The sequence below is a fragment of the Dromaius novaehollandiae genome, chromosome 15, assembly GCF_036370855.1.
Source record: "Dromaius novaehollandiae isolate bDroNov1 chromosome 15, bDroNov1.hap1, whole genome shotgun sequence".
In the NCBI taxonomy this organism is placed as follows: Eukaryota; Metazoa; Chordata; class Aves; order Casuariiformes; family Dromaiidae; genus Dromaius; species Dromaius novaehollandiae.
The window spans coordinates 13,806,225-13,824,448 of NC_088112.1; the positions used below are offsets into that span (position 1 = coordinate 13,806,225).

At 52.7% G+C, this 18,224-nt stretch overlaps 1 protein-coding gene across 4 annotated transcripts in view; it reads right to left on the minus strand.

The window, feature by feature from the left end:
• EBF1 (EBF transcription factor 1) overlaps positions 1-7,477 on the minus strand; it is a 276,025-nt gene extending 268,548 nt beyond the window's left edge. For all 4 annotated transcript variants that reach the window (XM_064520935.1, XM_064520934.1, XM_064520933.1 and 1 more), the window contains exons 1-4: positions 6,542-7,477; positions 5,113-5,269; positions 4,756-4,819; positions 4,504-4,559 (exon numbers count right to left, since the gene is read on the minus strand). In XM_064520935.1, coding sequence (XP_064377005.1) covers positions 4,504-4,559; positions 4,756-4,819; positions 5,113-5,269; positions 6,542-6,675 — 411 coding nt within the window. In that variant the 5' untranslated portion in view covers positions 6,676-7,477. The remainder of the gene's footprint in view (positions 1-4,503; positions 4,560-4,755; positions 4,820-5,112; positions 5,270-6,541) is intronic.
• Between the last annotated feature and the right edge of the window lie 10,747 nt (positions 7,478-18,224).

Here is an 18,224-nt window from a genome sequence, read left to right on the forward strand (position 1 = left end):
ACCCAGGCACAATTTCTGCTCATCCCGGTACGGGTTTATCCCAGACAAGCGTGCAGCACTGGGTCCCGGGGAGAGGGGGGGGGTCCTGCCTGCGCTGTGGCTCAACGCACAATTCAGTAGCACCTAATTATTTTATCCAGTCTCCCTCTGTCTCTGATACTCCGCCTGCTTATCAATGTATTCACACAAATTAAATAAATTTATCTCTTCTAATATGTTCATTTTTAATGGTTTTCAAACATTCACATGGAAACAGCTCTAGCGTAAATATCCCAGAACAAATGGCTGTATATTATACAGGAGGGAGCAGTTGGGCTGCCAGACTGGGAATGCACCAGGCCATCTGGCTCAGGCAGTCTCTCCAAAATCCTCAGCTTTGTTTTCACCCTCAGACTCCAAACAACACATTTTCCACTGTGATGAGTTTACATTTTCCCAAACACAGGTCCTGATCATGCATGCAAATTCCAAACTTCACCGCTTCTCTCTGCACAAGAAAATTAAAATCACCTGTGCTTCTAACATATCACCAAAGGAACAAGAAAGCTGCTAAAATCTGGCGCAATGTAAACTTTCCCCGTCACAGGGGTTAGGTTTTATGTTTGTGTGAAATTTCTCTGATTCTGCTAAGGCTCCTCTGAACTTATTGATAGCATTTCTTTCCCATGCATGTGGCTGCCAGGGAAGGGCCGTGCTATGCACAGAACAGAGCTGATCGAGTATCTGCGTACATCACAGAGTACAATGGGGGGGGAAAAAAAATCAGCAGAAAAACCATTTGCATCCAGAGTTTAAAGTACTGAAAAAAACAAAACAAACAGAGAGTCTGAAGGAAGCGTTTTTGACTCATGAGGGCTCTCAGCAATAGACAATAGCTAGTGCACAAAACTTATGATTTTTAAGATGCCTGAGCCGCATCACCATCCGTTATATCTTGGGGACGAGAATGGCAGAAGGAAAAATGGGTGGGGAACAAGTATTTCAGATTTATTTCCTCCATCTTTCCTAATAGTGAAATATCTCAACTTTATGAAAATATAACTGAAGGAATAGAAGGCATCTCTTTTCTGTAAATATATTAAAATCCTTAGGCTTGCCTAAAAACTCCAGTTTTATTAGAGCAGGCATATTTCACATTTTGCAGGCAATTTCAAAATGCATCATTGTTCAAGCCAGACCTGCTGCAGTAGAAGCTGCTGGTTTACAGAAAGCAACAGCTATAAAGTTTGGGATCCTACGGGGTTTCGAGCGCATTAGGAACGTGATCCTGACATAAAATGAGGTGCCAAGATAACATAAAAGAAAATTTAATTAAGGCAGTATTGACGTTCAATATTGTTACCCTCGGTGAAAAGAATTTCCCCACCAAATTAACGATTCGTGCATTGCATTTGCAGTTTAAAAATGACTGGCACGCATTTTAGAAACGCGGCGAGACCCCTCGAAGGCACGTAATCACCGTGTCACACCGGCACTTCGTTGGGGCTGCCACCAAAGGCCACACGCGTTATCCTGCCCATGACTCGACACGATGCAGCTCAGGACCGACCCCGCAGTCGCCTCCCGCTCCGAAGTCCCACAACCCCGGCTACCGCGGAGCACGGGCGCACCGAAAGCTCGCCCTTGGGGGAAGCGCCTGCACAGTTAACGTCCACACACAAGATCCACTGTGGGACGGGCAGCTGGCAGCAAAATTCTTGGTCACTTCAGCAACAGCCCCCGTGCTGCCCCACAGCTGCTAAATAACACGCACACGCGCCCCGGGACAGGCACGGTCCCCTATTACGCCTACGACAGGGCCCTTGGCACGAGTTTCTTAGCAGAGCACAGCCACACAAGCAATCATGGTACGTCCCGACCTATGCAGATCAATAACTCCACAGCACCAGAAACGTCCGCTGGTTATTACACATACAGCATGAAGCACGGCGAAACCCTGGCTCTGCATCTGCTGCGACCACGCGAGCTGCTAATGCAACGTTTATGTTAAATCTGCGAGTAGCAACCCCACACACAGGAATCCAGGTCTGATTTGCAGAATGCCTTTTATTCTGTCTTACCTGACTTAATAAGCCATATCTGTATAAACTTTAGAATCTGTGCTTGTGAAATCAAGAGAGTACACTTAAATCTGATTTGTGCATATTTTTTTAAAAAAATTATTTAATATAAGGAATGAGCTGAAGCTTCTTTCCCGTACCTTCTGGGGAACCTAACTCAGTCAAGCTTTGCTTCTGTGGGATTTTTAATTTGCCACCAGAAACCTCAGAGTAGCTGTAATTTTAGTCTGGGAATTCACTATTACTGAGCGTGTGAACGTGCATGTGTGGGTATGGAGGAGCTACTCGCCAGCTGAAACATGTATGCTTCTGCAACAGTTTCATGTAAAAGTAATAATTTCATTATCCAATTTGTTCTGAGCGTCATGAATTAAAAAACTACACCTTCAAGTAGACTGACAATATATATTAAACTTTCATTAAAAATTAAAGATTTTTCAGACAGTCTTTGCAATATTTAATTACAGTTTGATGATTTGAAAGTTACTCAGGAATCTTCTATGTAATTCACTGTGGTGAAACATAAATGATACATTCAACATTTTGGTAAGCTGCTGTTATATGCTGAACTTTGCTTCCTAATAAGCATTTAGTAACCAAAGTGATCACATTTTGGAAATAATTGCACTTAAAAAAAGAGGGAATTAAAAAAAAGAAGCAATGAGGAGATTTTACCCCCTGGCTCCTGAAAAAAATTTGGAACAGCACACGCCACAGTTTTGACATGACAACACCCTACTTTTCATAAGCAATTATAATCACACCTAAAGAAATTATATTCATGAAATTAATATGTAAGCAAACATGTTTGTGTCTGAAATATCCTTCTGCTCCCTGTTTCCTAATCTAGATTCAGAGAGCTTTTGTTCTTAAATCCTCGCTTTCTCAGCTCCATTGCACTTTCCCCAAAATCTGTAAATTTGCACTAACTTTGTTTTTGCAAGACTTCCTGAAATCAGACAGATTTTTTTTTCATTGTAAATGCACTTTAAAGCTACATGGTACAGTTTGTTTGTAAAACCTATCTCGGGGGGGGGGGTCCCCCTTTTCTCTCCAAAGACCCTCTGATGACTTGATAATAATGAGAGACCAAGAGGTCAAACAGTGCCTTAGGATGAACTCTTCATATGCAAGATGCCTTTGTTAAGAAAATTTTGAATCCATTGCTCCACATGAGTTCAGAGATCTGTTTTCAGCAGGATTATGAACAGAGGCTTTTGCATTTCCGTAATGATAGGAAAGCTATTTAAAGATAATATTTATTGATAGCTTTTCTTGTATGGTCTACAGTGATATATATATAAGCTCCAAAAGAACTAAAAAGAGTTCATGTATCAGAAGGATTTTGTTACTTTTAATGCAAACTAATCAATTTGTGCCTGAAAAAAACAAGGAATGACAGCAAATGCTTTCCAAGATTTGCTGTGGAACAGGGATTGTTACTGCTGTTCTAATTCCTATAGGAAATGGGCTCTGTTTAGAAGCATAGAGTTTAACAGAGCTCAGACGCAGAGTAGATTGCCTAGTAAAATTCACCCGATTTCCCTATTCTTTTTTTTTTCCCCCCCTCTGTTGAAAGGCAGTCTTCAATAGCAGGAAAAGATGTTTTGGGACCATCAAAGAGAGTTTTCTAAAACAAACTCAGCCCTTAGAGCTCTCTGTTTTGCTGTAGAAAAGAAATTCAAATACAAGCCAAGAGTTTTCCTACAGACAGCAGGGTTTAAACATACAGGCATTGACTCTTCCTATCTGTGCAAAAAAGCTTAATATTTTTCTCTTTTCTTAATACAATAAATTTTAAGAAATTTTTTTAAATAAAGAAAGCAGATTTAGAGGGGAAAAAACACATCTAAAGAATAAAAGGTCTTAAAAATATCCCCGATTATTGAAAGGAAACGTGTTACAAGAGAAAAAGAATCTGACAGGAACAGAAGAGAAAGCTGGAGAGACAAGTTGAAAAAAAATAAGAGAGAGAATCGATTTGTTCAGACAGTCGCTTTGTAAAAACGCTGTTTTTATATAGAAAAGTACGTGGTTTTATAGGCAGTCCCTCACTTTATTACTCTGTTTGGGAAGCTAAAGAGCAAGCCTAAAATTAGGGCTAATCCCTTTACGAGGTTTGCTGTCCTGCGGCTCTGCCGGAGCCCGGACCGAGCGGCCGCTCGGCGCGGCGTTTCGGGGGGCTACCGCGCCATGCAAATCTGCCACCGCCGCGTCGCTCCTCCTCTGACACAACCCGCCGGAGTCACGCAAATAGGGAAAGGACCCGCAGAAGCGACAGCGCCGGGGCCCACCGGGGCTGCGGAGGGGGTTAACTCGCGTGACTCGAGCGACAAAGCGGCCCCGGCGTCTCCCGGGGCCCCGGCGGCGCGGAGCCCCCCGCCGGCGGCCGCCCCCTGCCCGCCCCGCCGCCCCCTCGCCGCGGCCGCCCCGCAGCGCCTACCTGCTTGGTCATGGAGTCGATGAGGCGGACGTAAAAATCCTGCTCCGTCCTGATCCCTGAAACAAGGCAGAGGCGTGAGGAGCGGCGCCCGGGGCCGGCGGCGGGGACGCGCCGGGGCTCGCCCGAGGGGTCGGGCCCGCCGGGCGCCCGCGGGGCCGCGGAGCCGGGCAGCGGCTCCCCGTGCTCCGCCGGCGTTTGCAGCCGGGCTCCCGGGGCGACGGCGGGGGCGACCCGGGGGCTGCCAGCCCTTACCGTTGCTGTAGAGCAGCTGCAGGCGGTAGTGGATCCCGTTGTTGGTCTTTTCGCTGTTGGCTTCCTGAATTCAAAGGAGACACGAGGGAAGGGAGGGAAAGGAAAGAAAAAATCCTGTGAAGCCTCTCCATCACCGGGACGCCGGGCGCCCCCGGGGCTGGACGGGGCAGCTCTCGGCCCCCTGCTCTGTCCCGGGGAGAGAGCGCGGGGGAACAGCGGAGACACCCCCCCCACCCCCCGCCCCGCTGCGAGCGAGGCGCCCGGCGGCGGCGGGGGCTGCCGGGCCGGGCCGGTGCCACGGCCCCGGGGGAGCGGAGCGGGGCAGGAGGCGGGCGGCCGGGGCGCCGGGCTACTCACCTTCTCCTTCTCCACGAAGCCCACGAAGGCGGTGCGCTCGATCTCCACGGGCTGCCCCTGCCGGTCGTACAGAGCCAGGACGAAGTGGAAAAAGTTGGACTTCCTCAGGTTGGAGGGAGGCTGTTTCTCGAAGTGAGCCCGGGCCAGACCCACTCCGCTGGGACCAGAAAGACGCGGTTAGCGGCAGCCCCGACGACGCGGCCTCACGCCCTCCCGGCCCGGCCCGCGGCCCATGCGTCCCGCCCCGGGCAGCGCGGCCGGGCCCGCCGGGACCCCGGGACCGAGCAGCCCCGCGAGCCGCCCCGGGGCTCGGAGCGGGGAGAAGCATGCTCAGACGCCGCCACGTCGAGGCACCGCGGAGCCGGCAGCGCTGCCCTGACCCGACCCCATCCCGCCTGGCGGCGTCGCCCCGGGCAGCAGCCCCCCAAGTCCGGGCTGGGCCGGCCGGGAGGCGGCCCGGCCCCGGCAGCGCCCCGGCCGCCAGCGGCTGCCCCGCACTTCGGGGAGCGGCGCCGTCCTGCCACTCGGCCGCCTCGGCTCGAAGCTGTCAGCGCGTCGCCCCGGTGCCTTATCTTTCAGTTTCAGTCCTCCGCGGCTTTCCTGCCCTCGCCGGGGTCGCGGCGGGCAGCGCAGAGGCAGCCGCGGAGCCGGCGCGCAGCGTCTCAGGGATGTCCCTGCAGAACTTTCCCTTCCTTAGAGGGCTCCGGAGGGAGGGGTGCGGGACGAGGTGGGATACGCCAGGAGATGTCAACACGAAACTTGTTAGCTGATGCCGGCTCCAGGGCTCAGGCTGCAAAGTCGGCATCAGTTTTCCGTGGGGAGAGGAAAGGGAGTAGGAGGGAAAGCGAGGCCGGGTGCAGCTTCGCAAAATCCACCTCCCCGTTTAAAGGTTTTTTTTTTTTTTTAATCTAAGAGAAGTGGCGGTGGTCTTACAAAGAGGGCTCGAATTAAATCTCTTCTCGGGAAAGCTTTGCAAAACTCCCTGCTTATCGGAGAAGAAGGAGGGAGGCTGCTGATTCTGAGGAGGATAAGAAGGAGAAGCAGAGAAATAAATTTTGGATACCTCTGTGCAAAACTCGCTGCTTATCAGAGGAGGAAAGTGTCATTCGGAAATCATAAGACTAAATCAGCAGTGAGCAGAGTTTTGAAAACTCCTTCCTCCATGTAAATACAAGAGGCTACCGAGATTTTTTTTAAAAAAAACCCACCTATTCCTACCTAGCAAAACTCACTGCTTCCTTTATTTTTATTCTTTTTAATAAAAAAAAGTCATTCCTGCGGGACAGCAGGGATAAATATTTAACTGCAGATGTCTACGCGCAACTCGCTGCTGTTAGCAGCGCTCCCGGGGCGGCTTTTTGCCGGTGCCGGTGGCAAGGCGCTGCGCGGGGAGCAGCGGCGGCGCGGAGCGGGCGCGGAGCCTGCCTACCTCTGAGCGGCCGTGCTGGCGTCCAGGACGCCGGCTCCCTGCATCCACGTCCGCACCGCGTTCATCCCCGCGCCGAGGGGCTCTTCCTTCATGCTGCTCCCACTCCGCTGGATGCTTTCCTGGATCCCAAACATGAATCAGAAACAACAGCGCAAATCTTCCTTCTTCACTCAAAAAAAAAATAGTTATAAAATCGCCAGGCGGACTGTTATATGTGTTTTTTTCTCTTTCTTTCTTTCGCTCTCTGCAGCTGATCTCTGGAATCAGAGCAAGTCAGAGAGCGCAAACAGAGACACGCACATTTAAAAAAAAAAAAAGAAAGAAAAGAAAAGAAAAAATCCAGAGGCAGGCAGAGCGCGGTTCTGTCGCCGCTGGCTGCTGCGTGTGCAGTTTGTTTGGGTGCGCGGAGGGGCTGGCGGGGGGCTGCGGGGGGCTGCTGTAGTGCTCACGAGCCGGAGGAGTACTTGAAGTCCCTTTTGTATGAAGACACCCCTTGGATGGCAGCAGGCGGAAAAAAAAAAAAGAAAAAAAGAAAATCTCTGATGGCAGTTTAAGAAACAATAGGATGAACGGGAGCTGCGGCAGGCTCTGCTACATCAAGTGTCATTTTCCAGTGACAAGAGAGGCAAGTTTCCCCCCCCCTTTCCTCTCTTCTTTTCTTTCTTTCTTTTCTCTCTCTTTCTTTTCTTCTCTCCCAGCCGGAGCGCTCTCTCCTCCCTCCGTCAGCGGCGCAGGAAGCGAGCGGCGGAGCCGGGCACACGCCGGGCAGGGAGGGCGGACGGGCGGCCGCAGACCCTGGGGCTCCCTCTGCCCGCGCCCCCTCCCTCCCTCTCGCAGCGCCGGGGCGGACTCGCCGTCTCTCCCTATGGGAGCCACTTTGACTGTCCCCGCCGCCAAACACGAGCACGGCAGCCCCGGCGCCGGGGGGGCGGCGCCTGCGCCGCCACGCCCCCTCATTTGCATCGCGTCACCGCTTCCCCCCGCCGCGCCGCGGCCAATGGGCGGCCGCGAGCCGGCGCCGCGGGGGCGCGGGAACGCCCCCCTCATTAGCATAGCCCCGCCCCGCCCGGCGCGGCGCGGCGCGGCCCGGGGGAAAGTTGCCCCGCGGGGGCGGGGGGGCAGTTATTAATACGAGCGCGGCCGCGGCTTTGTTCATCAATGAGCCGACGGCTCCGTCAGCCGCGAGCCGCGCCGGGGCCGGCCGGGCAGCGCCGGGAGCCCCGCTGCAATGAGCCGGGTACCCGGCCTGCCTAATTGGGGGGGGACACCACCCTCCCCGCGCTCGCTGCCCCGACCCCCGGAGCGCCCGCGGCTGGCCCTCATTAACAGGGCGCCGCGCTAATCACTTCGTTATAGCCCGCGGCCGGCGGGGATAAGCCCTAATTGAGCGGGTGGCAGAGCCCTCCCCCGGCCTCGGGGGCCGCCCCGACGTGCTGCCGGGCGCTGGCGCCCCCCGCCGCAGCCCGCGCCGAGCCCGCTGCCCCGGCCCCCGCGGCGCTGCGCTGCGGGACGAGCCGGTGCCACTTCGCGGCGCCTCGGTCATCGCGCTGGCACGCGGCAAACGCCGCCGGACGCGTGCAGCGGGCCGCGCACCTCCCGCGAACTCCGGGGCCTCCAAATCCCTGCTTAAAAGCTCGTGGTGCCCCCCCCCGCCCCAGCCTCGGGGGCCCCCTGCCCCCTTCCTAGACGCGGCGCGCTGTTTTGCGGTAAAAGCGCACGATTTCCGAACAGGATAGTTCACGGAGAAACTCCGCTTTTTTCCACTGGGGGAATTAAAAAAAGACAAGGGGCTGTCGCGCCCCCCGGCCTGCCAGGGCAGCGCTGGACCGGGGGCCCGTCGGCGGCCCGCACCTCCCCGCGGCTCCCGACCTGCTGGCGCGGCTGCGGAGTCACGTCGTTGCCCGCGGGAGCGAACCTCCCCCCCGCCCCGTCTCGTTTCGTTGCCGAGCCCCTTCGCCCCGGGCTCCGTCTGCCGGTGGGGGCCGCGGCCGCCTCCCGCGCGGGGTGTCGCCGCGGGAGGGCCCTCCCCGCGCCCCTGCGCAGGTTCCGCCCGCTCGAAGCCGCGCTTGTGCCTCCGCGACAAAACGCGGCGCATCCCCGGCCGCCCCTTCGGGGAGGCGCTCGCCGCCTCCCGCGTTATCCGCGGAGTGCCCCGGCCGCCGCCCGCCGTGCTCGCCCCCGAGAAGAGCCCGGGGGCAGCACCCTATAGGCGCCGCGGCTATAGGCGCTCCGAGGCGCTGCCCGCCGCCCGCGCCGCGCTTCGCGGGCAGCAGCCGGGGCAGCGCGCCCGAAGTGCGCCCGGCCGACCCTCGGCCAGGCGGCTCCGGCTGGGAAGGCGGCACGCAGCCAGGTGCCAGCGCCGGCCCGGCGGGGAGAAGCTCTGCCAGGTCCGCGGGTTTAGACGGGTCCGCGCACATAGCACTCATACACAGACTAAATGCTGCGTTCTCACGCATGAACTGCGTTACGGAAAGAGACATCGCACATTCCCTGCAGAGGAGGTTTGAATCTTCACGTAATCATACTATGTCATACCTTAGGGATAGGTGGAAGAACACAGCCATACAGGAATATCTACGCCATATGTATTGTATAGGAGTAGTTTTGCCCCTGCAGTGCTCTGGCTTATTGGTCTTCTTCAGGCTGCTGCTGTATCAGTTGTATCATATCCAGCCTAAATGCCTCCATGGTGAGATACATTTTGCAATTAAAAGCTATTTGCACCTGCACTGATTGCTCCTTTCCCAGGGCAGGGATCTGCCCAGGGAGGAATAATGCATTTGAATCAATATACCGAGCAGTTGGCAGATTTTGCCTTCCAATTTGTCCAAGGAATCAAGGGACTGTTTCCATGCTTTTTCTCTGGATGCTGAACAGCATCACACCAGCAGTCTGAGGGCACCTCCACTGGGCAGGGACAACCAGCCACGACAATAATAAAAATGACGAGTTCTCTGCTACTTTCTTCCCCTTGTACACACGCACTCACGCACTCTGCCGCTCGGTGCCTCGCACACAGGCGGCTTTGCGGAGGTTCCCCCGGGTGACAGCGGGGCTGAGGGAGATGCCACATCTGGGGCTTACAGATAGCTGCAAAGCCACAAACTAATTGCTGCAAGGACGAAGGAGTTAAACACTGGCTCGGACCCCCAGAGGGAGCGCAAAAGAAAAGCAGAGCTGAAACGAGGGGAGGTGAGAAAGTCAGAACTTTGCAAGAAGGGGCTGGTGGCAGGCAAGCCGACTTCTGTGCTCCATCCACCCCGCAGAGGCCAAATATAATGTACTGTGACTTTTTCCTTTTTTTTTTAACAATTCCCAGTTGCATTTAGCACTCACTTTCTCCACGTCGTCTGGGTCTGGTCTCTGTTCTAAACCCACCTCACTCCACTGACTGCAGCAAAGTTGCTCCTGAATGTGTATCTGTATCATGCCAGTTACGAGACCAGAGCGTATTCATGTGGAAAGCTGTATTTGTCCTTTCCTCAGTATGGCAAAATTAGCTGGAGGACACTCTGCAGCATGCCACGGGGGAGTTTTCATTTGCCTGGCTGGAATTCTGCACTTAACCGTTTTCTCGCTGCAGAAAGAAACGGGCACATTTCACAGAGGCTTTCCAGCAATCGCAAGTTAAATGCTCTCAATATACAATGCAGAATAAAACACACACAGACTCGGAGACTGCAATTTTCTCCCAAGGGTAAGTAAACGCTTCACTCCCAAAGCAAGTGAGAGCCGTACATTTGAGCTGCGGGTTTCACCCCAGCGACACAAACCAATAACTGCTGCTTTGCGGAGCCAGGAAGAGCAGCTTATATATCGGATTGGGAGGGGTAGGGAACGTGGTCGCAATCTCCCTGGTCTTAGCAGATAGCAGGGATGGGTCAATGCTGGAATCCAAGTGCTACTGGAAGGGAAGGAAGGAGAAAAGACCTGGCCCTGGCTTGCCGCAGGGAGGCCTAGCCCTGCAAGCAGGGCCCCCAGGGAACGGCTGGTTGTTGAGGCCACCTTTGAACAAGCAGGTCTAGGAAGGCGGTCTCACCCTGTAGGACTGAAACGAGAGCCCTGCATGGCTGGAAATAGAGGTCCCAGAGCGCAGGAGCATCCTATGTGAGAAAAGGCCCCTCCCTGGTGCAGTTTCCAAGCGGGCTCAAGGCCCCTCTTGCCTCTGACCTGGAGTCCGTCCAGGATAACTCCCTCCTTCTGCCACCGGTCCCTGGTTCCTCTGCTCTGGGCTGTCAGGCACAGAGGGGACATTCAGAGCTCGCTTCCCTCTCCCCATGCCCCAAGCAAGGGAAGAAGTAATTGAAAATGGAAACTTCTGAGAGAAAAGCTCTTTCCTCCCCGAGCCTCACAGCTAGAGCCCCAAGAGGGACCGTGCTCCCCCCTGCCTTCCTCAGGAGAAGGGAGGCCAGCAACAGCCCTGAGCCAACAGGGTGAAGCGGAAAAGCCGGCGTCTCATTTCCGGGTGGGACCGAAGCAAGTAGAGCACTTGGGATCTGAGCCTGTACCTGCACTTTCTGTGGATGCAGAGGGGAAGGGCCCGGGGGTTGAGGAACACGTCACTCGTATCCCTCCACGGCAAAGACCCTTTTCATGAGTATTTTTCTCCAAGCCAACAGGCTCCTGTTTTGATCCAGAGACTTTGCTTCTGTAGGTTAAACCAACCTGGCAGGTGATGACACTGCTCAGCTGCTCAGGATGTTTCATTCCTCCTGCAGGCTTGTTTTGGGGGAGGAGGGGAGGGAAAGGCTCAGGGAACTGAGGACGGGGATACGATGCTCCGCTCGCCTTGTTCGAGAGGAAGGAGCCCAGGCGGGACCAGGCAGCAGGGTCTGCCCCAGCGAGGGCCGGCAGGACCCTGGCTGTGGTGACATGGGGGACCCAGGTGGAAATATCACGTCCAGGGACTTTCCTCCTCTGCCTCCCCGCCCCTCAGGGCTGCTCCTGGACGCCCCGGTGCAGGGGGCCGGGCACGGGGGGAGGCAGCGGTCCCCTGCTCCCCCCGCGGAGGTGCCGGGCGCCCCACGGCCGCTGCGGGCGGGGGCCCCGTCGCGCCACCTCCCGGCGTCGGGGCGGCCGCGCCGCGGGGCCACGGCGGCACCTGGCGGCCGCGGGAGGCGCCGCGTCCCCCCACCGCGCACCGGGCTCCGCGGGGCCGGGGCTCCGCCGCGACGCCCGCACCCACCGGGGAGCTGCCCTTCACGGCTGCAGCCCCCAAACCTCCCCGGCCCACCCGGACCCGAGACCCTCCCGGGGGACCTGCACGGACCGAGGACCCTCCACGTCCATCGCTGAGACCCAATGAAAATCTGCTTCTTCAGTACATCCGTGGAAATCGCACGATGCTGTAAGCGAAGAGCTGCAGCTTCCCCCTCCTCTCTCGCAAGCCTGCTATGCATTTAAGGCTAACTCGTATTTATCTGTTTATTCTGGCAGTGATTACCCCTGTACAGATTATGGTTATTATTTTAGCACACAAAATGTTGCTATGATTTTTACATACCCAATTCAGCAAAGCATGTAAACATATAATCAACTACCATTGACTTCAGGGAGACATAAGTACATGTCTCCCATTCAAGAGACAAGGGAGAAACCCAGGAGCAAGCACTCCTTCCCTCTGAGAGGATGAGTTTAAGCATATTACATGGAATGGATTTAAACATCTACTAAACTTGTCACACGCTTTACTGAATCGAGGATGAATATTATCAGAAGTATTTAAGTGACTCAGAAATCTGTATCATCTCTTAAACGCTTGTATAAACTCTGAGGACTTCACATTCAGGGCTTAGACTTTAAAGATGCAAAAACTCTTTTGAAGGGTTTACTCCAAAACCTCGGACTCTTCCTTCAAATAAGAGAGTGATAAGACACACAAGTAGCTTGCCGAGTTGGCAAGCACTACGTTCATCATTTCCAGGATCTGGTTGTTTGGGATTTTTCTGCTCTTCTTGTGCTGCCCATTTCGAAGCCCATTTTTCCTGGTGTCCGTGCTAACCTCAGAGCGCCTCCTGACTTCGGCAGAAGTAAAACTAACTTCAGCAGCTGGCCTCCGACATTTTGACCGCAGCTGGAGGCATACCTTTGACAAGGGAAATTTTGCCAAAGGACTGCACAGCAGTGCTTGCGTCACAATGAATTTTGAGATACTAAGAGGTATTCACCTATTTATGTACTTTCCTGAGCTTTGGAAACCTTGGACTTGGAGTCCAAGTCCCTGCTTTGCCTGGTTCGCATCGGGGAATTTCCTTGTTGCCTTCAACCAGGATCTCTGTGGCTCAAGGCAGACCAAGGGCTTAAGCTTGGGCCTCCAACCTTCCTTCACCGGTTCCTGCAGGGAGGGCTGCACACACAGTCCCTCAAAAAGGTCCCACCTGGGGGAAAAGCAATAAAAATTTGGGTAAAGAGATAGCCAAATGGTGCCCACTACACAGGTGGGGAAGCATTGCTTTCTTTAGGAGCTCTGAGCTCTCCTGTGAGGACTGGAAGCTCTGTACCTGTTTTAAAGCCTGCCTTCCAGCAAAGCTGCAACGTGCTTAAACACTTCCTTGAATAGAAACCTTGTGAAAGGCATTGGTCACCGCCCAGCACCGTGCAGCGAGCTGGACATTGTGGTCCTTACTCAGGGAGGAGGAAGGTTAGCCCGCCGAGCGGCGGCGGCCATGCGCGTGCCCGCCGTACGCACGCACGGCCATCACGGGCGGTGCGCATACGCTGTTCCTGCCTCCCGAGCAGGCTGCTACGGCAAGGCTCACACCCCACCGATCTCCCTGGAGGGCTTAGGGAGCATTCAGAAGCCTCCCGAAATGCCTTACAAACGACGTATGGAGAAATTACTTCCTCCAGCCCTGAACCAGAGTCCTTGTCGTGGCGCGATGAAGGAACTGTTAAACAGACACAGCAGCAGAGCTGGAGCTGGACTTGGGCCAGGGCATTTCAAGCAACTTGTAAAAAGTTCACTGATTCTTTAATGGCTCCACCTGGCTAGCACAGGCCCCCTGTTTTATGTGCTTTGCAGAAGATATGCTGCAGGAGAAGTGTCTTAGATGATATGAATCAAACTGGTTCTTCTAACATCGTGTTGGTCTGGAATAGCTGTTGACCTGATGGAGTGTTAATGGGAACATTTATTTGTTTCTTTATCACTACAAAGATGTCATATATACTTACCCCACTGCTGCCACTGTTCCCAAAGGGCTGTCAGCACAAGAGCCATTATAACATGACTGCCGGAGGTAATATATTTTTTTCACACATTATTTCTTCAAATCATTCTGTAAAGAAGGAAAAAAAAAAAAAGACCTTCGATACAAAAATTGCTGGTTAAAGAACAGTGCAGCATGACATGAGCCAAAGCAGCTTTTCTAAATGCCTGTCATTCTCCCCTTTTATTGCTTACGGAGAATGCTGCACACGCAGGCTGGGTTTGGCTTGGCACGGGGTGTGTGTACGGCACCTGGCACGACGAGGGTGTGATTTGCCACTGGGACTCTTAGGCGCTTTCCCTGTTCATGTAAATAAACAGATTAAGTTTGCCTGGCACTGCTGAACTGCGCAACTATCCTGCACAGAGGAGCTGCATTTGAGTGATATATCCAGTCTTTTATATTTCTTTATATTTTTGGCTTATGCAAGAATATGAAGGCTTTAAAACAGAGTGTTGTGGTAACTCAGTTATTATTAAATAAAAATGAGACAGAACCTACAGCCTTTACCTAGGGAAAAAATTCCCATTGCATTTCATTTGTGTTATGCAATGACTTGACAGTTTAAGGAAATTGCTAATGGGACCTTTTACTGCTAGGTCACTAGTTCAAATCTGGCTCTGTCAGTAATGACCAAGAGTATCTGACGAATGTTTGATGACGTGAGATTAAAATATGGGTCTCAATCCATTTATCAGTAGAGAACCCCCTTCAACAGCTCGAGCCCCTTCATGCTAATCTCAGCAGAAAAGCCTGCAGTGGTGGAGCGTGAACAAGCCCTCTGCAGCCCGACAGTAGATCAAGGTCAGCGTGGGGGCATGCAGATGGAAAAGCTTACAGCACCGATGTCTGGGCAGAACCTGTCTGTGGATAAACAAATCCACTATTTAACGCACTAAAATACTTCAGTAACAGTAAAGTAGGAGAGAGCCAAATCCGGTATTGTTCTCAAAGGGAAAATGATCTTGGTGTATGGGGGAAGATGGAAACATTAGGAAATCCAGGATCAGGGACTGGTTTATAGTAGTGCCAAGACTCAGAAATTCTGAATTTTTCAAACTGAATAGTTCTGTTTCAGTTTCTCCATGTTATAATATAAAGTTGCAGAAGTTGAAACTCAGATGTAAAGGTAACCTGGTAAGGGGTGAGTATGTCTCAAAAAACAAGAAAGCAGACTAACTACAATGAACAGGAGAAGAAGGTATTGCCTCATTCAGTATCTCACAAACCGCCCCTTGCTCCAAAGCAGCGTAAAGCATCACTGGCAGGATTTGGCAACCGCTGACAAGCAAAGACCAAGGACTGATGTCTGAGCAAGAAGCAGCCGTCTGCCCTTCTGAGCACAGGCTGCTTCCAAATAAACCCCAGGGCCAGGTGCACACGCTCGACTCCGTCTGCAAAGCACATGTGCAACATCCACTTACGCAGTTTCCAGAACCTGTGCTGCCTCCTGAAGCCCATCAGCGCCTCACCAGCGAGGCCAGTCCTACCGCCCCAGGACGCCCCCGACAAACACGGGGTGCTGTCGAAGCGGGGTGCTGGCAGCGCGCGGGAGCTCGCGCTGCACCTTCCTGAAAGAAAGCGACGGGAGAGGCTCCGGTCCCTTGTAAACTCACCAAGGGCGCACAGCGCGTTTGCCGGCCTGAGAGTAAAATGTAAAAAGCGTGAGAGCCATCTGGCGGGAGCGGGGAGGACTCTTTCCACTTTGCCTCATTGTTCTCGGCGCTTTTGCCACGGGCTAAATCCAGCAGTGGAGAACAGCAGGCCAGATGCTGAGAAACCCGGGAACGCTCAAGGGGCCGCGTCACCTCGCTCGCCTTGGCACGGCACCTTCCACCTCAAAACATCCTTTTTAAGGAGAGTATGTTTACGAGGACAATATCACCCCTAAAACACACTGCACTTCTGCAAAGTGCTGCTGTACAGGAGATGGACCCATCGGCGGAGCCAAGGCCTGGCACACAGGGACACACCACATACATCAGCACTGCGGCATGAAAACCGACTGGCACCATCCAGGGAAAGGCGCGAGAAAGTCAGCGGAGCTGCGGGCAGCAAAGGGCTCCTCTGTCCCATTTACAGGGCAGGACCAGGTCCCAGAAGGGCCACACGCCAACACCACAAGCAGGGTCTGCAACAGTGACATACCATCAACGGGCACTATTTTCTAGGTGCACATAGATGATCTGCCTCTCTTGCTTGCATTTGGTTTTGATACCTGGAAATTAACAGCTTTCTTTAGCACACTGAGTATCATTTATCAGAGAAAGCAAACTTACTGCCTGGGAAGAGCACAGAGTATTAACCACCACCCAACATCTCCCCGCGGAAGGAAACCGGGCAGCATCGGTGACGCCCAGGAATGACGTGAGGTGCTACCAGCAACCCTGCTCCTGCTCCACGTGTGCTGGTGCTCACTTTAGCCGCTGCGCAGTCGCCCTTTGGCCCCAAACTGGGCAAAAAGGGAAGCTGCTGCTTCCCTCTGTGCTGCCACGTGAAGGATTCATACCCCGATATTTGAGGTAGTCGCTTTTTTGACCTCAGTGCAGTGACAAAAATCGGGTAAAACATGGTTCAGTTATTTACATAAACTGCAGGCAGTTCAGAGCAGTGTCTTGGGATCCCCTCTCTTTGGTCCTATTAACCAGAATAAACTAAAGCTTCCTGAAATCTGAGTTTTCCAGGTGAAAAATTAGAAATAGAAGAAAAGCAGAAATTTGTCATTTGCCAAGGAGTCTCAGCTGCTCCAGGAAACTGCTCGACAAACAGCCACCGGTCACGCAAAGGGCATGCCAGCACGTGCAGACGAAGGTCTCACTTCGTACAATGCTCACGCTGTATAACAGAGCATATTTTGCTGTGTCCTCCAAGATGCACTCACCCAAATCACATCCCAGCAGGATCCCGGACAGCCTCAGAATGAATCAAAACCCAGAACTAAAAATGCTGTTATGACCCTCCAACTGCACCGCTTTGAACAGTCTCACATGCTTTAGGGGTGCGAGTATAGAGAATTACATTTTAATTCTAATATTCAGCCCCCTTTACCTGATGTTTTATACAAAAGTCTCTATACCTTTGCATCTTTTCCACTTGCTGGGATCTGGTCCATGTCAATCTGTGCGCGCTTCTTCTAGGGTCTTTTAAGGCTGCAGAAATGACAATTTCCACATTAGTTACAAAATAATTACCCATAATAATTTAATAATGAGCTTTCCCTTTAAATTATTAACATAGGTAGCCAAGAAAATTGTCAGTTTTAACAAGTTTAAATTCAAATGATAAATGCCAAATCTGTGTTAAATGAGACCAGCAAATTAGCAATTAAAATATTTATGCAAGGAGGCAAAAGATATTGTATTCAAACAGTGGAAGAACAGTCTCCCATCGGGGTATTTGACAATGCCCTGTGTTTGCATATCTCAGCTTTAAAACCCTGTGCAAAGGGAAGAGGAAAAAATAACTGAACCCATAATTGAGGCTGGACAGTGTTGATTGGCACCCGGTGGGATTTCACTAGAATCCAAGCAATTCTCAGAATACCCTTGGGTTATATTGAGAAGAAATCCTGACCCTGGTCATATTATTTCTATCATATAAATCTTTATCTGTGGGAAGCTCCAAAGAAAGAAATTGCTTCATAGCATCTAATTGCTTCGTCATTGAGAACTGAGTTGAATATGTTATCTAACTTTTGAAGGGGGGGGGGGGAATCTTTCACGCTGAAAAAAAAATTATCAGCTTCAGAGCAGGTCTCTGATCCGCTGCAAATGCAAATCCCGTTTTCCTGACGGACTTTGAGGCCAGGAGCTGCTACCAGAGCAGGGGTGTTGCACTACACTGTCGCGGGGAACACGCTGGAGCAGAGCCTCACGTGGTATCCACTGGGGGAAATCAGATATGGATTTTTTTTTTCTTTCCCTGAAACTCCTGGAGTTAGGAGACCCAAAAGCCAAAACGAAAAGCAGCGTCCGTCCTCGGCAGCAGCCCAGCAGCGCCCGCACCTGTGCGCCGCGCGGGCTCCCGTCTGCGGAGCTGCAGTGCCCCAGCGCGGCCGCTGGCGAAAGGTGCCGCTGCTCGGTCCCAAACCTCTGGGCTTCTGCACTATCATTTTTTAACTCTTCTTCTTCTTTTTTTAATTCCCTCTAAACTCCTTTTTCTCCCGCCTCTATCCTCTGCAGCCTGATCATATTTATGATTGAAAAGAACCTCGTGAAAATACAGTTTTCCAGGCGTTGCGGGTCTTTTGGAAAGTTTGGAGTTGGACTCGTCGCTTGGGACCCTAAGGGGCAGTTCACAGAGTCTCAGTACAAGGCTTAATTTCATCCAGATGTTTACGCTAAGATGTCCAAATGTCTTTAGGGTTGGACCTTCAGTGGGAAGCACAGATTTAGCGCCAGTTTTCTGCCCAGGGAAAAGTTTTATCCCACAGCCAAACAGAGAGTAACCAGTGTGATTACAGGAGCAGGAAACAT